This window comes from Polistes canadensis, unplaced genomic scaffold, assembly GCF_001313835.1.
Source record: "Polistes canadensis isolate GaletaPanama2010 unplaced genomic scaffold, ASM131383v1 scaffold_27, whole genome shotgun sequence".
Lineage (NCBI taxonomy): Eukaryota > Metazoa > Arthropoda > Insecta > Hymenoptera > Vespidae > Polistes > Polistes canadensis.
Window position 1 is genome coordinate 1,067,985 of NW_014569574.1, and position 20,667 is coordinate 1,088,651.

At 38.9% G+C, this 20,667-nt stretch overlaps 2 protein-coding genes across 3 annotated transcripts; one reads left to right on the forward strand and one right to left on the reverse strand.

The window, feature by feature from the left end:
- Positions 1–953: 953 nt before the first annotated feature.
- Positions 954–16,754, reverse strand: LOC106783859 (mediator of RNA polymerase II transcription subunit 13). 2 transcript variants are annotated; one of them, XM_014742776.1, is made up of 17 exons: positions 16,666–16,754; positions 12,011–12,350; positions 10,243–10,411; positions 10,001–10,146; positions 9,464–9,893; positions 8,140–8,289; positions 6,332–6,899; positions 6,031–6,237; positions 4,249–5,964; positions 3,792–4,155; positions 3,429–3,721; positions 3,121–3,312; positions 2,725–3,036; positions 2,310–2,648; positions 1,934–2,218; positions 1,568–1,839; positions 954–1,470 (listed from the first exon to the last, which is right to left on the reverse strand). In XM_014742776.1, exons 1-17 carry the CDS (start codon positions 16,732–16,734, stop codon positions 1,338–1,340), a joined length of 5,985 nt encoding a protein of 1,994 aa, XP_014598262.1. In that variant the 5' UTR covers positions 16,735–16,754; the 3' UTR covers positions 954–1,337. The 2 variants fall into 2 exon arrangements, with proteins under 2 accessions (XP_014598262.1, XP_014598261.1); XM_014742775.1 differs by having other exon boundaries at positions 4,249–5,970.
- Positions 16,755–16,913: 159 nt separating this feature from the next.
- LOC106783866 lies at positions 16,914–20,665 on the forward strand. Its single transcript, XM_014742794.1, has 5 exons — positions 16,914–17,084; positions 17,443–17,561; positions 19,469–19,671; positions 19,956–20,075; positions 20,305–20,665. Exons 1-5 carry the CDS (start codon positions 17,001–17,003, stop codon positions 20,439–20,441), a joined length of 663 nt encoding a protein of 220 aa, XP_014598280.1. The 5' UTR covers positions 16,914–17,000; the 3' UTR covers positions 20,442–20,665.
- Positions 20,666–20,667: the final 2 nt, after the last annotated feature.

The window sequence follows — 20,667 nt, forward strand, 5'->3', positions numbered from 1 at the left end:
TATAATATAATAATAATAATAATAATAATAAAATAATCCCAATAATTGCTACCCAGATAATAAATACTATAGATACAGTGTGAGTGTGGGCGTGAGTAAATTAACCAATTAGTTAGGGAGTAGGGTTTCTATGTACAAGTCATATTTGTACTATGCGACTGACGCAATTGGCCACCATGGCTCCACTCAAACGAGCCCCATATTCTTTCTTTGTCTTTTTAGCTGCAAAAGAAGACTCTCGCATTCTTTCTTTCCGTTCACGCATCAATCACCATACATACATACGCGCGCGCGCGCGCAAACCACATACAAACATTTCTTTTTCTCCTCGATTTATCCCCGTCTCATTCAATTATCTAATCTCGGCGATATCTCACTTCATAAATTATTTAAAAACAATATTTTTTACACTATAATGTATGTATAATATGAGGTCACCTAATTCGAATAAAATTTGTCAAACAGCATCGAAAATCTGCGCTAATGGGCCTAGGAAACATGATAACAGCGACCCAATACCGCGCGAGCGTAATATATATTCGTCATATTTTATCTCACGCCAGGGGCTTATACGAGGCATTATAAAAACGAAGTTCTCCCTCCCATTTTATATTATCTATATAAAATTAAAAAACAACGTAATATCATTTTATATTACTTCGTCGTTATTACTAATAAAAACTTTGTACAAAATTTAATTTACAATTAAAAACTTGGTACATAACATTCTAGAGATTCTTCTGATTTATAATTGAACTATCTATCAGCAGAGAGGCGCATTTGCAAATTATCTTCTTTATATATCCTCTCTTTCTTATTTCCCTTCGCGCTTTTTATTCACATTAATACGCTCCTTTACAAACAACACACACGTTATTTCTTATTTTTTGTTTGCGCATAAATATTTTCATCAACGGCATGGTCACATTGATTTTATAATTTGTTTGCTTTTTCTTTTTTTTTCTTCTTTTCTTTTTTTTTTTTTATCACATTTGTAAACATAAATTACAAATCTATTTCATTTGTGGGCTAGAATAGAAAATTGTAAAGGGACTTGTCATGCTGTTTTTTACGACCTGCTGTTTATAATGCATTACTCTATATCATTTTTTAAATACTCCTTGCAACAAAGCCGTATTTCTTCATCCTATGGTTTCATTAACAACTGGTCGAAAAATCGTTCTTAATATTCGAACGATATCTACATTTCTAATACATGAGAGAAATTGCCCATATAGAACCAATTGCTCTCGTAAAGCCCCAAATGACATTATAATAAGGAGTGCGTGAGAGAGGTGCACATGCTGCACTGTAAAGGGAGAGGACGAGGGTGAGGGTCAGACGAGAGCTGCCGCTGCGTGGTAGAGCTGCATGAGCGCCTGTACATGCACCGGTAAACAGGATAATCGATCCTTGGTGTTTGCATCGATTGCGAGCCACGACAATGCGTTATATCCTTCCAAAACGTACCTGAGAATTAACGATATCAAATTATATATATCTAATAAATATGTATATATTATTTATATTTATAACAAAGGCTCTATAAAGAATTTCCGATATAAACCTGAGTACATCGGTGGTATATTGCGAATCAAGTGGATGAGCAGTGAGGGCGCTTTGCTGTTGAAGGAGATCCTCAGTACTTTGCTGAATCGAGGGACTGTGCAGATGTAAAGCATTTTTCAAAAAAGCTGGACAAACTTCCTCGAGATGCGGGCAAGCTGCCCAAAACCATGGTGGCATTCGTCCCGTCGGTGCAGTAGACACCATATAACCAAGAGCAAGCGGTTGTTGCAAAAGCGTACCAACTTCTTCCGATTGTTCAGCAACGGCTATCTATAATATAATATTTCAAAGGCATCGAATATAAAATGTACAAATATTAAATATCTACTTGTTGGAAAAAAAGAATAGATATTTATTTACTTACTCTGGATGCATTACTGCATTGAAAAGGACTACCTGGTCCATCGTGATTGCCTAAGCCAGAACCACCGCCGTCTCCTCCTAACGGGGATCCTTCGGGTCGATGAGGACTTCCGCTAGGGCTTTGGCCACCACCTGCACCCGCCTCGGGCCATACATTAAAAATATCATTGAAATCTCCCATGCCTTCCATTGCTTCTGGCATGTCGTCATTCAAAGCAGAAAATAATTCATCGTCTCCTAATTCTGGTCCATTTATATGTTGTTCTTGAAAGGCAGTCTGGGAGGACTAGAAATACAATAAGTAACATCTCAAATTTACGGAAAAATATATAAAAGAAGTAAATATTTGGTAAAGAAAGTAGCCACTAATCAATTACCTGAGTAGTAGCCGACGTAGGAAAAACAAGAATATGAGTACATGTAACATCTTGTGGTGTGGATAATTGGCAGTTTACTGATGCTTGACTAAACCTTTCATCGGGGGTGAATTGGTCGGCCATTAATCTGAGAGTAGAATCAGGTTCTAGGGATACTAAACATGCGCTTAGTACACAAGGTGCTGCTGACGGATATAAAAGACTGCATTGTCCACATATTTCTTTCAAATGTTTCGAAGCTTTTAAAAGGGCTTTTCTAGAAAGTAGCCAGCTCCAACCTTTTAATTCTCCATGCCCTATACGCCCAACACGACCTACAACTAATCTCCACGGTTGCACCTAGAAAAAAGTCTTACGTCCTAAACGAGGAAAAGGAAAATATGAAACAAGATGTTCATCTTGCCTAGATACTTACACCTTGAGACATCACACCAAGAATAAAGTCCATAAGTTTCTGCAATCCAATTCTTCTGGCAGATGCACGTTTTCTTCGTTTTCTATTAGGTATATCAATGTTAATGGTAGCAGTTTCAAAGATTTCCCCTCGATCGTCCGTTGCCACGGCCAACAACCAAGATTGATCTTCGCTGAGGCAATAACTCAAATACAGTACAGCACATTCTTCTGGTCCAGCAATTCCAAATGATTCTGGAGCCTCGCTTTTTGCTCTTAAAGGGGCCAATACGTAAGCTGGCGCGTACAGTCGGTACGGTGCTTTGTTCCGTTCCTGATGTCAAGGAATTACAAAATCATTTATCATTATTTTCTTTTTAAGTTTCTAAACGAAACTTTAAACAATATGATTCCTTACATCTTTACTTTTCAGGAATAAGTCTGCGGCGGCTGCGGTACCAAAACCGGTAAGACTCTTTACCATGGAATTATGGTTCAGCAAACGACGTCCTTGAAGAAACACGTTCAAAGCCAAAGCTCTCATCTCATCTTCTTTCTTTCTCCTTTCTCTCGCCCGACCTAATTCCATTATGCTTTCCAGCGATATTAACTATACGTAAAAAATATTCAAGTAACAATTTATTTCCTCTTTTAATGATTTCAAATAATCTATGCTAATCTAATTTATCTACGTTATTTATCGATACTAAATGCAGCCAAGATTACCTGAACATTTATGTTAGATCTAATATTTTCAGGCATGCTATTCACAGCAGTTGAATACGCCCGTAAAAGAGCTAGTATAGCGAGCCGTCGACGATCCGAATCTTCAGGTCCTCCCAAAGAAAATGGTTCAATTAAATAAACAACAACAGCTGGTGGTTCGACTTCCTCCTCGTCAGGTCCTATTGTTGTCGTTGTATTTCCGGTAGACAATTGCGGAGTCGGTGTAGTATTACCGATATTCGGATTTGGATTTGTTGTATTCGAGGGAGTCTCGCTTCTTGGGTTTTCGCTTTCTGTATATACGATTAAGTAATATTTAGAATAAATGTCATTAATCTTACCAATGAACGCGGGTACACGTACCAACTGATTCTGGCTTTGTTGTCATCACATCAGGCGTTGCTGGCATTGTATCGGTAACAGGAGTAGTCGTTTGTTGTTGCTGTTGTTGTTGTTGTTGCTGCTGCTGTTGCTTATTTGGTAATTGAACATCACCAGGATCTAATAAACTTCGATCTTGTATAACCTGGGTCAAATACGGTGCCAGCCGATGATTACACACTTGAGCATATAATCTTAACAATTCTCCTATTCGATTTTCACCAAGACACTTGAACCAATCATCGATCGGTTGCTTCGATAACTTTTGTGCCGATGATTTACCCACGCGAAGAATTCCATCGCGTAATAGTTTTGAAATGGATGTGTGTCTTCCAAATCGACAGATCTAGAAAGTAAATAGAAGAGATGCTTATTCGTTTAAGATTCGATTATATTTCTACATCCCTTTAGATAAATAATATGAATAATTGCTACGTACTTCGTAAGTGGTTGAAAGTTCACGGAAAAATGATTTGACTTTGCTGACTACACAATCGCTATCCGGTGCAACGACAACATAAGCGATGTCCCTCGGGCCAGCGTATGGTTCCAACAATAGTTTCTCCCAATAACCAAGAGCATAAGGTGCTAACGACAGCCAATCTCTATCGTATCCTACAACAAGCGCGGGTATCGGTTGTGGTTCGCAACGATCGTCCGTTCCACGTCCAGCTAAACGATGGAATTGTCTCCAAGTAAGAGGTCCAGCTACTGTATAAGGAGCTTCCCACATTCTGGTAGTACACTTTTTCTGTACTGCATCTTGCAGAAGTGGCTGCAGGGCTCTCATCATTCTCACGATATCACCGCTACACTGAGGACCGCGAGCTCTTAGAAAGACCCAACGATGTATACCATTAACACGATTAGTCCTTTCACTATGCGTAGTGTCGATCTTTCCCTGATCCAATGCTGCGAGGGAGACTTCGTTGCCATCGTTGAATTCGAGAGTATTCACCGTTGGCGCGTGCATAGGATAACTTTTCGTACTGGCATAATTTCTTGCCGCTCTGTAAAGACTGCTTGCAGAACTCTGTACCAACAAGCATTGCTCTCGAAGTAATTCCAAGACATTAGAAGGTATAATGTCTAATCCTTCGACCGATTTACCTCCGTTACACGCTACCAACCCAAGCGATCCTTTCTTTTTGTCCGTCGGATCCTCAGCAATTCCCGTTATTTCCATCTCGTCTTCATAAAACAATCCCGCTTTATGAGCTAATCGTCTATTCACCACAGCACTAAAGCCACAGCTGCACCTGATTTGATCGTCATCCTGAATCAAAACACTACCGTTTCCCCAAGAGTTCGTTAAATAAACACCTGCATCGGCACCTTTTATATTACCAACGACTTTTGGACCTGCATTGCATACGCATAGACTGCAACTGTCGAAATTATGATCGCGAAAAATATTTAATGCCGTATCACCTAAAAGTATATTCACCACGAGAGAATTCGATTCCGGTGCACGAGTTGGGCCCGGAGTGTCTGCCTCGATACTGTTTAAATTCTTATTTAAATACGAAGATGTTGTAGAAGTAGCTGGGCTCGGTTGGTCATACGGCGGTGGAGGCGGCCTACCCGGAAGAGTAGTCGTACGGTATGGAGCACCTAATGGCGCTGGACTCGGTGGGCAAGGTTGTTGTTGAACGGATCCAGGTCTAGACGGCGGAAGAGGTTTATCCGAATTGATGGAAGTCGAACTACACTGCCAGGAAGGTCTGTACACGCAGTGCGATGGCAGTGTAACGGGTGGAAGGGATTGGCTAGGCAGATTTGTAAGTGGGGCGTATTTGGAAGAACCAACCATCTTGCAGATGGGAGCTGGCTTGAACACGAATGACCAATCGTCGATTGGTTCCTCTTGCGGTGATCCCATATTAGGATAAATATCCGGGAGATGTCTGAGTGGACGTTGCGGAACCGAGAGATCGGTTTGCTCTACAAGCGGATCGCTCAACTGGCACGGCGAAGCGACCGGATTGTGCTCCAAAGATGGTGGCGTTGGAAACATTTTGGAGAGTTCTTCGGGTCGTAATACTCCTACACTACGATTGTTGTGCTTATTTGTACCGTCTATCCTTGTCTCTTCATGCATGCCGCCCGATTTATTGGAACCCGGTGGTGTTTGCACTTGGAGCTGATTCAAGTTCTGAAACTATTTGTTCTTATATTTATGCTTAGACAAATGTTCAAGAAAATGAAAGAAAAAACTTACGGTCTCATCACTGGAAGTGTCAGGATCAGAATTATCGAATATTTGATCTAAATCCTTATAAGACGCTTGAAGACCTTCGCTAGTAAATAAAGATCCTGGCTTAGGTGGATCGTCTCTTTGCCGCCTTAATCCATCGACGTTGGTATTATTCTCTTCCCCCACCGCATCAAATTCGTAAGGATCCGATCTTCTTCCGATACAATCACTCTACGTGTGTGAAACACAACAAATTTATAAATAATTAATAATCGACGATAAAGATTAGTTTTATTGGTATAAGAAACAATGAGAAGACACGTACTGTTGTTACGTTTGGTTCCTGTTTAATTTCTAATTTTGGTGCTTGAGGTTGTAAAGCTTGCAAATTCATTGGTGGATACAGAGTGTTACTTCGGACATTAGTTGGACCGCTCGTTGAACCTTTAAAACGTTTCACAGGATGGCTGAGCCAAGCTTCTTGCGTTGAATAATCATAAAGCCAAGACAAAGGTTGTTCATCTTCTAAAAGAGCACCTTCATATTCTCTAGAGGCTAAGATTGGTCGTTTTAGTGTTTGCCCAGGTAAAGGACTATGTGCCTGGTTATTACATGCAGAAGATGCCGATTTTGGACCTTGCGACGGAGTTAAAGGAGGGGCAGTGTTTGTGTGACTGGGTGGTGGTTGTGGACTGAGCGTAGGCATCGTCGGTTCCGCTGGTGGAACCGATGCAGGCTCAGAATGCGGAGTTGGAAGTGGAGATGGTGCCGGCGATCCTGGCGATCCCACCGATGGAACCGGTAAACAATCTCCTCCGGTGGGTGGACCTCTCGAATAAGATGGTGGTCCTTCTGGTGGTGTACTCGGTGCTTCTACTCTGCTCAATACGGTCCTGTTTTATTTAAACAATAAATAGAACGATTAATGTGAATAGAATTTAACGTCTTAAATAAATACAAGAAACAATATTATAAATATACAAGAGATATCTTTTTATTTCTCCTTCCCTCCCACCTACAAGTTTGTGGAGTATTTTTACATGCTTATATTGTTAGAATTATTAACGATATTATTATAATAGCATATCTATACGTCTATACATGCACAAAAAAAGGAATATCTAAGGATTGGCACTTGAAGAGTATTTTCAATTAAAAATTATAAACTAAATGGGTTGAAGAGCATGCTGAAATTTACGTTAAATTTACGTTAAAAATACGTTAATAGATCGATTGCTTATATATTACTACTATGTATATGATATAGAATGGCTGTTATATGAAACATACAATGACAAACGCTCATGCTTAACTTTATATTTTGTTAGCAACATGTATACAATATATAAATATAGCCATGCAAGTATTACATTTTTACAAATATATTTCAAGAAGAACAAAAATATACTAAAAAATTGAATACTTTACACATAATTAAACAATTGAAAAATTCATGTAATATAAATTATATGTAATAATGCTATTATATTATTACAAGAAGCATAAAATATATATATATGCATATCGGTGCATGATGAAATAAGCGCAAATAATATCAAATTTCAGAATATCAAGTTTATTTATTTCAGGATGAATAAAATAACCCATATCAAATGAAAATATAAATACACAAAAGAAAAATGGTTTGTATTCAATTAGTTTAGTTTTTTTTACGAGTATACTTACTAATTGATTTGTTTTGTACGCCCATTTTCATATATTTTCACATTATGTTTATAGAAAAAAATATACGAATTGTCTAAATAATGATACAGTTTTGATCAGGAAAAATTTCCTCTTCCATATTGTTAAAAAGATGATGTACTGATAAAATCCAGTTTCAGCATATTAGTTATAATTCAAGTGCTAAAATTAACACACATGCCTAAAGAGAAGCAATCGTCGTATGAAATTGAATTATTGTATTACAATGCATTAAATTCTGTTACTTGTATGATTTGATATATATTATATAAGTATATATGCGTATATATATATAATATATGACAGAGCTGATGGAAGCAGTGAATTCAAGGATGATGTTATGGCCTTTTTCGATCATTTGCAATTATTGTAATGCACGATAATATGATACAGCATAGATTTCTTGATATCGGGGCAGAAATTACCCACCTGGGGGCACTAGCAGGAACAGAGGGGCAAGCATCCCACTGGGTGGTAGAGCGTCGATGAAATGGTACGACCCTCCGTCCACCTTTATCTACTCTCTCCCTCTGAACCTGTGAGGAGACCAGGCCCTTCCAACCCCCTGGGTTGGTATACCTGCAACCGATGTGTTTAACATCTTGTTTTTTTTCCTTTAGAGATATATTATGATCTCATTGGTTCCGTAGTATCCTGAAGCATAACTCGTATCAAAAAGTTATACCTTATATGCCGAATCAATACCACAATATCACAAGTTTCAACAAATATTTGTTATTCGTTATTTATCTTTTTATGTTATAGGAATGATTTTTTTCGATTTCATATAGGTACGCATATAAATGAATTTATAAACATCTATCATATATATTTCGTTACCCTGCATAATTTGATAACAGTGTAAATCTACTTGAACCGCTAAAAATTGCATTAAACCCTTTCAAAGAGCTTTATTTTACATGCACACATTGCAGAAGCAGCCATTCAAAACTACTATCTGCACTCAAACATTTCCACGATCTACGTTTTATAAATTATACTCTAACATGCAAATAAAAATGGTTCTATCGTTGACACTATCAAGTATACTCGTAATTCACTGTTACTTATTATACACAAAGCCAAATAAAGTAAAAATACGAACCCTTTACAAATAATTTGTAAAGGAACAAGAAAAAATCTTCGAAGATCTTATAGAGTGGAGATTCGAAGAATAATCGATAAATATTACTTTGTATATTATACTCAATATCTCTCTCTCTCTCTCTAAAGTACTGACATAGTCAACATTCCAGAACCTACTAGTGTAAGTCATGCTTCAAATAATTCCTAAATATATATTTAAAACGTCAGTGCATCTTTGATATCATAAAAATAATAGAATGCAAATATATATATATATATATATATATATGCAGAATCACACACATTTTATAAAACAGTTGACCTGCCATCATAATCGATCTAGTAGTAATATATTTTCTTCAAATCCAATTTATTGAAAATAAATATAATAATCATTAATAAGTTTATTCAAATTCTAATATGCGACATTGTATTGCTTTCTTCCTATATTTCGACATCTATTGCACTGTTATATGGCGCAGAGCACGATTCTAGATCATTATAGATATTATTTTTAGTACAGAAAACTCGAATTTATCATACTATTGATAGGCGTTTTTGTTATTATAAATGATTAATTTATAAATTATAGAATACGCATGGAAGTGCACATATAAAAACGAGTGAAAAATCACTTTGTTACGCGTTAAAGAATTATTTGACTTACTTTGAGCAAGTACAGGAAGCCTTTTGCGTCGGTTCAACAAATGTCCAGGTTCCAAGTTCTGTGGAAGATTCTGTCTTGGAAGCGGATACCGGCGAACTTAAAGTACATTCTGCCCATACGCGTTCTGGTAATTCCGTGGCAGCTCCAAAATCTTGTTCGATGGGAAAAGAATTTTCACAACTAATAGGACTATTTGGTGGCGATAATGGAGCACCCGGTGGTGTATCGTCCATATCCGTAACTAATACATAACATGAAGGATAACGCATGCGTACACCACCAACGAGGACTTCCACGAGCGGTGACAATCCTGTTTCCGCGTTATTACTATTAATCGGATAGAAATGTTTCCATTCTTCCAGAAGCTGACTATCCATACGTCCAACTTGGCCTGTTAAAGTTCCCGCCAATCCGTAAGGAGCCAAGATCACTGGGACAATAAAATCTTAAGTCAAATCTATAGACTTTACAAATCAATTATTTATTTTTTCTCTTCTTCCTCCTCCTCCTCCTCCTTCTTCTTCTTATTATATTTACCCTTAACGCCGGATTGAGAAGTTTGAGTGCGTTGCAAACATGCCCTAGTAAGATGTCGTACCGCGGGATGCTGGCGGACATCCACGCTCGCACATACAGTGCTTTCTCCGTGCACAAAAAATGCGAAGGAGAATGACAAATGGCTACTGCAAAATGAGAAAGGAAAATGAATATTCAAAGAGGAACGAGGTGAAAACACTTCCAAATTTAACCTAATATTCGATGACAATATAAACATGTACCTGTTACAACGATGTTTTTCAAAGCCATCGTATGGTTGCACAAACCACCTTCCTAATCGAACGAAATCACGTGACAATAAGCACCGCTCGATCAAATTATGAAGAGCTTTAAAAAGAAGAGACCGGCATTCGTATGACAAACCACTTTCCCATGATCCTTGTTCGCTTTCTGTAATAAACGATAACAAATAGTTAATTCCTTTGTACAATTTAAATGAAAGTAAAACAAAAAACAAAAAATAAAAAATAAAAAATAAAAAATAAAAAAAAAACAATGAACGGGGATACTATTCACACTATCATTGAATATAAAGCTATAAATATGAATTTAATTTGGAGCTTCTTTATTTATTTTGAAAAATGTGAATACTTACTTAATAGGACGTTAAGGCGATATTGATTTTTTATGGCAACGCTATACACTAATTTGAACGTGTAAGTATCGCATTCACTTAAATTGCTTGACAGGTTTCAAACTCGGTTTTGAACTCGGCTTCGAACTCGTCTCCAGTATCGCGCCTTGACTCCTTTTACTTTTTAACACTCCACACGCTAGCTATTGGATTTTACTCGATTCTCCAAATTGTTCAACTGATATATCTACTGTTAAAACCTTACAACTTACAATTTTTAACAATTCCAAATTCAATCACTCTCATGAATTTATGGGCGATATATATCGCGGAAGAAAGGAGGTGCAATGTTTTAGGCTTAACGGTTTACAGTTTCACGATTCGAGTAATCCCGCGCATAGTACGCAACGGTGGATCTATAGGTTGCGCTGCAACAAGCTACAAGACAAGTGCATGGTTCAGCGACCCCAGAGCATACCGAGAGAGTGCAAGATGCTCGATATTACCGCTTACTTTCAACGTGTCTCTATACCTTCTCCTTCCTCACGATACAACTACTGCAAGGTTACAACGAAAGGTAGTTATCATGTCACTTAATCCGCAAGTAGTTTTGCCCGCATCAACGGGAAAATTGACATTATTTCGGTCCTAACTTCTTTTCGTTTTCCTCCCTCGTTCTAATTCGTTTGAATCACCATTCTTTAGAAAACTTTTCGCCTCCGACTCGATGCTAACTTCCAAGAATCTTGTAGAAGAACTCCTCTTTCTTCCAAGACAGTGACTTTCAAATTTTGCGAATCGTGACACTTTCTAAATAAATTGTTTGCGAATCGATTTAGATGCAAATAAATAAATAAAACCTTTTCAAACAAAGTAAGTCCTACTTTTCTTATTATTCTTGTTTATGTCGCAATTGTTAAATTTTTAATTGAAATCTTCTGGAATATTCTTCGATATCTCGTTTGAATTGTCGAACAAGAATCACTGATCGAAAGAAAAAGGAGCGAACGTTGAATTACCTTGTTTCTTGACACTGATAGAAAGTATTCTAAGCTTGTCTCGATGGATTTCCAATTAACCAACTACATATTCCATCCATATTGCGTAAGAATTTTCTTTAACATCGCGGCTGTCACGAATTATTACATAATAATATTTTACATTTAGTCGTCTTTTGTTAGTTACTAACTAACAAATAAAGGTGATAACACTTGGTATGGCCTAAATCGTTTGCAATAGTATTCGAAGATTTTCAAAAAAATACTATTTAAAAAGCAAAATATTAAAAGATACTCGTCCAAGGCTGTTGTGTATCGGTTGAGAAATGTAAAAGTAGATTCGCTTCATGGCGATTTGTTTTTTCTATTTAAAAGGATTGGCATTGATGCATCAGAGTGCGAGCGATAGGCACTCACCGCAGGCAATGAGCTCTGGCGAGACGAGACCAGAAAGATCGGGTTCCTCGCCGTACCAGAAGATCCAGAGTTCCTTGGCTGCAGTCAAAGATAGTGGTGGAGGAGCCGGAGAGGGCGCGATGCCCAGTTCGAAGATGCCAGGGCCGGGTCCAGAAGCGGTTGCCGGGCCGCCAGCGGAGGCAGCCGGCGTGGCGGCTACCCGTCGCCACACGCACAGAATGTCACCCGCGAGGCAACGCGAGAAGCTCGACAGTACCGGATCCTCCAGTGGAGTACCCCCGAAACCCCCGGCAACTTCGCCCCACACGAGCTTCCTCCATTTTATACCGCAGAGGTCCGTCTACAACAAACAAACAAAGTCATTTCTTTGCGCATAGAACGAAACATTTGTAATAAAATATCAAGTACTCTTTATGAATCGACTCTCTGTCATTATAACAGACTAATCGATTAACAAACCATGTATCTTTAACACGCCTGCAATATAACGGACCAAAAATACTACAATCTATATAAAAAGATCGTGTAGAAATATTCCACGTCTCATAGGAATAGTTTACGTTTACAGTCGATATTCGATAATTGATAAACGAAATGTTCTTTTATAAGGAATATAATTAAATTGTCTACATTCCATCTTTCCTAAAAAATCGCTAGCATCGGCCATCCATTGACGAAAACATGAAAAGCGCCCCGCAGCGTTACGGGCCTGTCAAGCTTTGCTGATCAATACAAGCAAGGCGACGTGCAAGGCCGCCCGCGTGGGTTCAACTCGGGGAACCCCCTATGTGCCTCTCTCGTTCCATCCTTGCGAGCGCGCCCACCACCGAACCTACCTATCCTCCCCACTCCTCGGCTCTTTCGGAGATCACTGGACGGCGATCCTACGAACGCTAACCTCTCTCTCTTTTCTCTTCTCCCTCTTCCTCCATTCTCCTGTCCATATCCATTCCCACTGTCTGCCTGTCTATCCTACAGAAATGTCCGATTTCACAAAGAGCGAATATCGACGAGCCGAAACGTTTGAGAGCAATAAATGGACTAGACACATGAACTACATAGACAAAATCCATGCGTTAATATTTTGATAATCGTAAGGGTTCGCTTAACAGCCAACCGGTCTTAGTATTGGTCAATATGATACTACAAATGACTCGTGAATCTTGTTTTCATCGAATAAATCATTCTAAGAAAACGTATATTGTAGAAGAATGCATAGGGAAGAAACGAGAAACATTACCTAATCTGTAAAATGAGTCGTAGTAAACGTAAACTACGTTTCTTTACATTCGAATAAAGTTGAGAACCTCGAAAACGGCGGCTAGGGAAGCGCCACGCATGCGCTTTCCCTTGGCATTCGGTCATTTGTTTACACGAGGGTAAAACGAATACGCCTGCGCACCGTTCTTCAAGCCGCCGATTCAGTGGTACTCAATATCTCTTGGAGAATCTTCATTGACCAAATAATATATAGGACATATTGGCAGACCAAGGAAGTTAACCTTTATCCTTGCGCGCGTATATCGAATAAAACCTTACTGTATAATTTCAAGTCATACGTATACTCGTACGTAATATCACGCTCTGTCACTGACATTCTCCTCTAATCTGTCATTAAAATTAATAAGTGCATGCATGGCACGCTTGTAACGAGCGAACGAAATTCTTAAATTCTTCCTCGCGTTTGGAATTGAGAGTGCAAACAATTAGAAAGAGAAAGATCGAGTTAAGGAACTTTTAGAAGGGAAAGCCATGGGAGAAGTCGAGACGAAAGCAGAGCACGATCTCGTCTACAACCGCTAAAGAATAGAGTGAGCTTTATGTTTACTTCTTTATTGGTCGTTCGTATAAAGTACAACAGAGCAAAACTATATCTATCCTCAGTGCAAACAACAACAAAACTGCTAGATCGATCTCAATAAAATTTCTTATAACGCTAAAAAATGAATAAAAATCATCTAAATCTAAACTCCTATGCAAGAACTTGATATGTATGTAATAATTCTGACTTACAAGATTCATTTGTAGACTTTAAGATTTCATTTGCTTCGAGCAACGATTTTTCCTGATTTCACGCTCGCTGAGAAATTTCTTCATAGATTTACATGTATTGCGTTGAATACGTGATATAAAAATGAAAATACATTAGCTTACATCTCACATTATAATCGTTCTTTGCAAACTATGATAAGATTTTGTTCAGTCCTTCGACTCGCTGGAAAATTACGTATTTGAAAATAACGAACAATGCGATATTTATCGATAAAAGTGTTTACATTACTGTTTAACGAAATTTCTACTGTCTCGATGACAATATGGCAAGCTTTGACAAAATGTATCTAACACGGTCCTGGTGCAAGAAAAGAAACTTGCTAATTGTAAATTATAATTCTCCTACTTCCACGTTTCTCTTCTATAGGTTTTTTCTTTGACGGACGGAAACGATGGACCGAGTGCTACCCGATAAAGATTCTATACGCGATTAAAAAACAATCTATCCTCGAAAATATTATTTAATTGTATTTTCATTCTATTCGTAAATAACAAAGTAAATAAATACTAACAAGTCGATGCACTCGTTTTGTGATTACTTCCAATCGCGTAGTATATTGGTTAGATTAAAGCGAGTCTTAATTTAACCAACATAAAGCCTTCTCAACTGTAAGATCATATCAGAAATTTCTGAAAAAAATCACGTTCTCATTGTCGAGGACACTTGATTCAATGTTTCTTCGCGCGTTTTTTCAAGTATATAAACAAGAATTAAAGCCACGACTGCCGAGGTAGTTACAAACGAAGCAATTTTATAAATTCTGGATCACTTATTACGAATGGACAGAGATAGAAGTAAAGGAATAAGAATAAGGACAACTGAGCTAACCTTAGCCTTCCCTTTCGGCGATCGAACGAACAAGGGGAATCCTTAAAAAGGTACGAAAACGACAATGGACAAAAGAAAGAGATGTTGAATCGAGCAGTATGTTTGTGTTTGGTATATTCCGCGAATAGAAGAAAAATGCGTTGCTGCATCTGTCCTCTTTCCTCGGTGTCATGCATAGCACGACGCACGACGTACGACGCACGACGCACGACCAGGAGGTTGACGAGGAGGACGAGGAGGACAAGGAGGATGAAGAGAACATCAATGTAACTACCTTGGCGAGCGCGCGCGCGCGCACTAGCGATGCCTATACCATTGTTTCTATCTTTTTCGGACCCTCTTCGTGTTAACTTTTTGATGAGTCTCTTAGATGGATAAAAAAAAGGCTCAGAGCGTGAAAAGAACACGGTATACCTCGAGTGCAAGGAGGAACTCGTAGGTGTTCCGAGAGACGCTGGCAAGCGAGAGAGGAGCGTTATGGACTTTCGAGAAGCACAGAGGGAACAACGGGGACTGACACAGTTTTCCTTCTTTCTAAGACGATCGTAGCAACTGCTCTAACTTTACCTTACATTCGACTGTCTTTTTTCCTTTTCCTATTATACTTATAGTAAATAAATCAAATTTAATAACTGAAGTCAGGAAAAACAGGTGCAGTTACTCATATACACTTATTCATCGAAAATCGAAGAGACCTTTTTTTTCGTTTTATCATAGAAAATGAGATTATTACTCTAAAGCGATAGGATGAAAAAGAAGATAAATCAAAGTAAAATAATATCGAACGTCGAAACGATCCGTTGCTCATCTGCTGTCGGTACAATAATGACCGAGACGACAGCCGAAACTTTTGACCGAAAGCGACATGACATCCTACCGCAAAAAACAAACTGCCAGTCTCTCTTTCTTGTTCTGACAAGTACACAAGTAGGGACGATGAAGAAGATACGTATCTATAATACTTGTATGCGAGTGTAGACGCACTCATGTTTTTGCGTATCGAAGAAGTGCACACTTCTTTCCGACGAGGACACGCTCTTGTCGATGGAGAAAACAGAGCTAGTATATATGTAAGGGCGTGTGTATTGCGGAAGAGGGGGAGAGAGAGAGAGAGAGAGAGAAAGAGAGAGAGAAAATAATGCGATGCGTTACGAGATGGAACATACGAGAGAAAGAGAGATAAATAGATAGGTGGTAGGTAGGTGGATAGGTAGGTAGGTAGGTAGGTAGAGAGAGAGAGAGAGAGAGAGAGAGAGAGAGACAGACAAAGTGGAGAGGGGAGAGAGAAGTCGATGTTCGATCGAGGAGGACTGCAGAGGGGAATTCCTGTCTTGATATATAGGTTAACACAAGAAAGATTTGATTGTAAAAAGACATCTCCATTTCTTTTACAAAGAAAGAAGGAATCACGATTACGGAAGAAGGGCTCGAGGAAGAACAGGGGCGACAAACCAGCCAATAATCGTTTCTCCCATTAAAATTCTTAGATGGTTGCGATGCCAACGATTTAGAGTAGAAAAGACCAATCGAATAACGGACAAGAGATTGTAAATCATAGTCGTTGAAAACGGCGACTTTGCGACGTAGAGAAAGACAGACAGATAGAAAAGACAGAGCCAGAGACAGAAGAAGATGGAGGGGGGGGGGAGATATGATGATGGGTTCGAAGGTACAGGACCTCGATTAGGACGAAATAATCAAAAGTAATAGGCGAAAGTCTTAGCAGATGAGAGAACGGATATGCGCGGTTAAGAAAAGATTTGGAGTCACTCACCAGTGCGAAGAAATTCGTGTGGCAGTCCTCCAGGCTGGCGCCGTTGGTTTGATGCGATGGATGCGTCATGGCTTCTCCATCGCACGGCTTATACTTATTAGCAACACTTTGCGACGCGGCAGGGCTCTCAGGCCCGAAAATTACACGGCGAAACCGCTATCATTCGAGAACATTTAAGTAGGGTTTTCACTTCTCAATGGCGACCGTAAAATGGCGGACGATGGGAAACAACAAGCGCAGCCGCCCGAGGCGACCCCTCACGATCGGTCCCGATATTTCTGATGGTTGCTGCTACGTTCGCTTCGTAAAGTTCCTCTCTCCGACGACGATCGACGATGAAAAATATGGCGGCGCTCATCAGGCATGCCTCTTACGGGATTCCATTCAAAAGTACATCCGCTTTATTTGCGCTCCCAACGGTTAGTAAGAAAAACTCCTAATATGGTCTTTAGTTTTATTTTTCAACACTTCACCAACGACATTTTCACTTTATATCAGCCAGATACTTTAACCCGACCGTTCTCAACACTATGCACAAATCCAACAATGTGTCACTATCATTTCTACTCTATCTTTCCCTCTCTCTCTCTCTTTCTCACTCACTCACTCACTCATTCATTCTCTCTCTCTCTCTCTCACACACACATACACACACACACACAACACTCTACTCACGCAAACACACTCCTCTTTCTCTCTCTCTCTATCCCCCTCAATCTCTTATTTATTCTTTATATTGTTAATTCTTCCTCGTTCACTTTCTTTTTTTGATCGCAGACAAGGAATGCGCGTCGCGACAGTGCGCGATTCGCGAGCAAGCTAAGTAGTCCTGCCAAGAATGCCCTCAAGCAGAATCCAAAGTTGGAAGCTACTAGGAAGTCTCTTTCCGCGAAAGGGTAAGCGGTCAATCGCTTTTGAAGGAAACGTAATTTCGTCACGTTACGTCGCGCAGCTGGTCAACCGCCTGAGAACGGGCTGCGGCCATACTGGTCTCCTCTCCCACCTCCTTCGCTCCTCCTCCCACTTCTCGCGCAGCGGCCGAGCCTATCCGAGCGCGCAAATCGTGTTCCGATCGTCTACGACTTCGCAGGGCTGTCTCGAGCGATTTTCGGTGCCTCGTTCATTGATTCTTCTAGATATTTTGTCATTATTTCGATTATTTCATTTTTCCTAGTGATTATTTCAAAGTTGCTCCTATTTGTTATATTTGTATCGGTTTTACCTTAACAATGAATAAGCAAAGGAAATTGATCGCTAGAAAATTCCGAAAAAATGCTTAGGGGCACTGACCCTTTTTTTTCACAGAATACACGAGACATCGAGAAACGTAGCAATCGTCTCGCGTCTACCTGTCAACGCGGTATGTGGAAGACGTCCGTTCTCCTTTCTCTTTCTTTCTCTNTCTCTCTCTCTCTCTCTCTCTCTCTCTCTCTCTCTCTCTCTCTCTCTCTCTCTCTCTCTCTCTCTCTCTCCCTCCCTCCCTTCCTCCCTCCCTTCTTCTTTCTTTTATTTTCTTTCCTGCTTTCTTTCTTTCTCATTGCTTTGTTATACTCTGCTCGCAACAGCTATGCGAGTCTTGACTAATCGAACGAAAGGCGAGCTAGGGTGAAGGAATATTTCGCGTCTATATTTGATGATACATAAAGGGAATAGATCAGTCAATCGTTTCTTATCAAACGATTAGAAATCACTGCTCGATGTATTTGAATTGGACTTGAATTGGATTTCCATTTTAGCTAAAATGTAAAATGAAAAAAATGTGGTTTCGCTGGGGAAGGTACGTAGACGCGTTTTTCTCATGTTACAGCACTGGTATCATTCAGTAACGTACTTCAGAAAGGTGCACTTGAGGGCACTAGCGTCCTATCGGTGGACATCGATCTCCTATTCCCTCTCCCTTCGCTCCGTACCGATCCTCCCTTGGTCGAGTGTGCGACACCATCGTTACCACCTTTTACCCTCGCCCACGGGACATCGCATCGTCGACCGTTTTAGCATGCTGCGCTTAAAACTCTTTTACCAAGTACACACATATTATAGAAAATATACGCGGTTTAACGCGGTATTATAAGATGATAATTTCGAATTTAGGATATCGATTGGTCCTATGCAAAATCAATCCTGTCGTCAAGGAAAACGATCCACTCTCAAAATAGGATGAACGCCTAAGGGTTTGATCGAGTATATAGAAAGTAGGGTGAATTGCTTTCTCAATGCTTTGTACAAACTGTAAAAGTTCTTGCAATGTAACAAAAGAGACCAAGATCTAGAGAACCGTTAGAATAGAAGAACGTTTTTACGAAGGGTAAAGGGACCTTCCTCTACTTCGAAGGCGTACAACATGTAACGAGACTTTACAACCGAGAAATGATCGACCGATCTGCATACTATTTGAAGCTTCGCAGAACTTGAATTGAATGAAATTCTTGATACTATTATATTCTTCCCTAAAAATATATTTACTTTGACATTTTTGACTACATCTATATATGTATCTCTTTGCGCCAAACAAAAACTAATTGTTGCTTTACTGTAAAAAATAAAAGATAATTGTTCTATGCATAGTATATATATAATATGTCTGTTGAAATTGTTCCTTGATTCTAATTATGGACACCAACGTAATGTTGGATTGCAGATATAATTGCAAAAAGATGAAAAGCTGTTAATCAAATGACACGAATTCATTACTAATTCATCTATATTTTAGTTGGAATTAGCATCGGTCGTCGATTCCTTTGACCAATCTTTTCAAAACGAGTTAATCTAAACACGCCGCTTATCCGCTGCTTTTCTGCTTCAGATTTCTTCGATCAATAAAGCCATATGATCCACCTACCGACGTAAACGAACGAATTGACAAAATCTGTACGAGCCAAGAAATTTCTACGGATGACACGGCGAAGCTTGAGGGTGGTCTTTTGCGCTTTCAAATTTTCGCAGCCTGTGCGGAAGAGTTCAGGCATTCCGTGCCAAATTCATTGCTTTGCATCATCGAAACGGTCGGTGAGTACATATGTTCGTACCTTTTGTTTTCATATGCCACTGAATTTTGCAATGCTCGACTGCAAGTGCAAAAGAAGACGCAAAAGTGGACGGAGATTTTCCACACGGCACGATTATCTTTTTTTTTTTTTACTCTTCCTTTTCGTCTTCCTTTTCCTCGATTGGTATAATATATATGTGTCGAGGGAAAGTTCATTCCAAAATATTTGTGAAATGAGTTTCCACCACCATTTTAATTCTTTTCAGTCAATGTCCTAAAGTTAACGATTATTATTGTATACCAGGAGATCTAAAAGAATTTTATCATAATACGGTGGACGTTGCCACGCCGCTAGATACATTGCGAAGAATGCAGCTTCCAAAGAACTTACACGTACAATACGAATATCATCGTTTCCATCCTGGTAAGATGAACACTTAATCGATAAAATGATGCAGTATTTATTATACTACTGGTAGTATAATTAGTAGTATATGTATATCATTTATTTAACATTTGAACAAATTTCTTTCGAATACGTAGTAACGATTAGAATGTCTTCTATAACTATATATATATATATATATATATATATATATAGCTATGAACCATGCGCCGTTTAAACAGCTACTCAATCGATAATATTCTCTCAGATACAGACACGATGTTTGGTGGCAAGACGGCTTTTCCGCTCAGCTCGACTCTCGTCACTGGTTTGAAATATAAGAAGAAATACAAAGGTTTCAAGCTGGAGGATCCGTTTTATAAAGAATATAGACGGCTCAAATAAAATCCTACCTCTAGTTTTTAAACAGCATTCGCATTATTTCTTTGCTATTACGTTCTTATTCAATTAGTATTGGATTACTTGTAATATCAGCTAATACAAAATATGAAACTTTCTGGCCTTATAATTAAACTCGAACATAAGAATATTCTCAAGAGAAGAATTAAGTAATTCTTCGCCTTATTACTGTATTATTATGAGATTGAATAAAACGTTATGTAAAATGATC

What these genes read in the sequence shown, in the direction of transcription:
- LOC106783859 (XM_014742775.1), bottom strand. Translation starts at nt 16,734, where the DNA reads ATGACGCATCCATCGCATCAAACCAACGGCGCCAGCCTGGAGGACTGC. An exon ending in ACACGAATTTCTTCGCACTG is followed by an intron (nt 12,351 to 16,665) that starts GTGAGTGACTCC and finishes TGTTTGTTGTAG; the next exon opens with ACGGACCTCTGCGGTATAAA. An exon ending in TATTCCTGAAAAGTAAAGAT is followed by an intron (nt 3,037 to 3,120) that starts GTAAGGAATCAT and finishes CCTTGACATCAG; the next exon opens with GAACGGAACAAAGCACCGTA.
- LOC106783866 (XM_014742794.1), top strand. Translation starts at nt 17,001, where the DNA reads ATGAAAAATATGGCGGCGCTCATCAGGCATGCCTCTTACGGGATTCCA. An exon ending in CTTTATTTGCGCTCCCAACG is followed by an intron (nt 17,085 to 17,442) that starts GTTAGTAAGAAA and finishes TTTTGATCGCAG; the next exon opens with ACAAGGAATGCGCGTCGCGA. An exon ending in ATATCATCGTTTCCATCCTG is followed by an intron (nt 20,076 to 20,304) that starts GTAAGATGAACA and finishes ATATTCTCTCAG; the next exon opens with ATACAGACACGATGTTTGGT.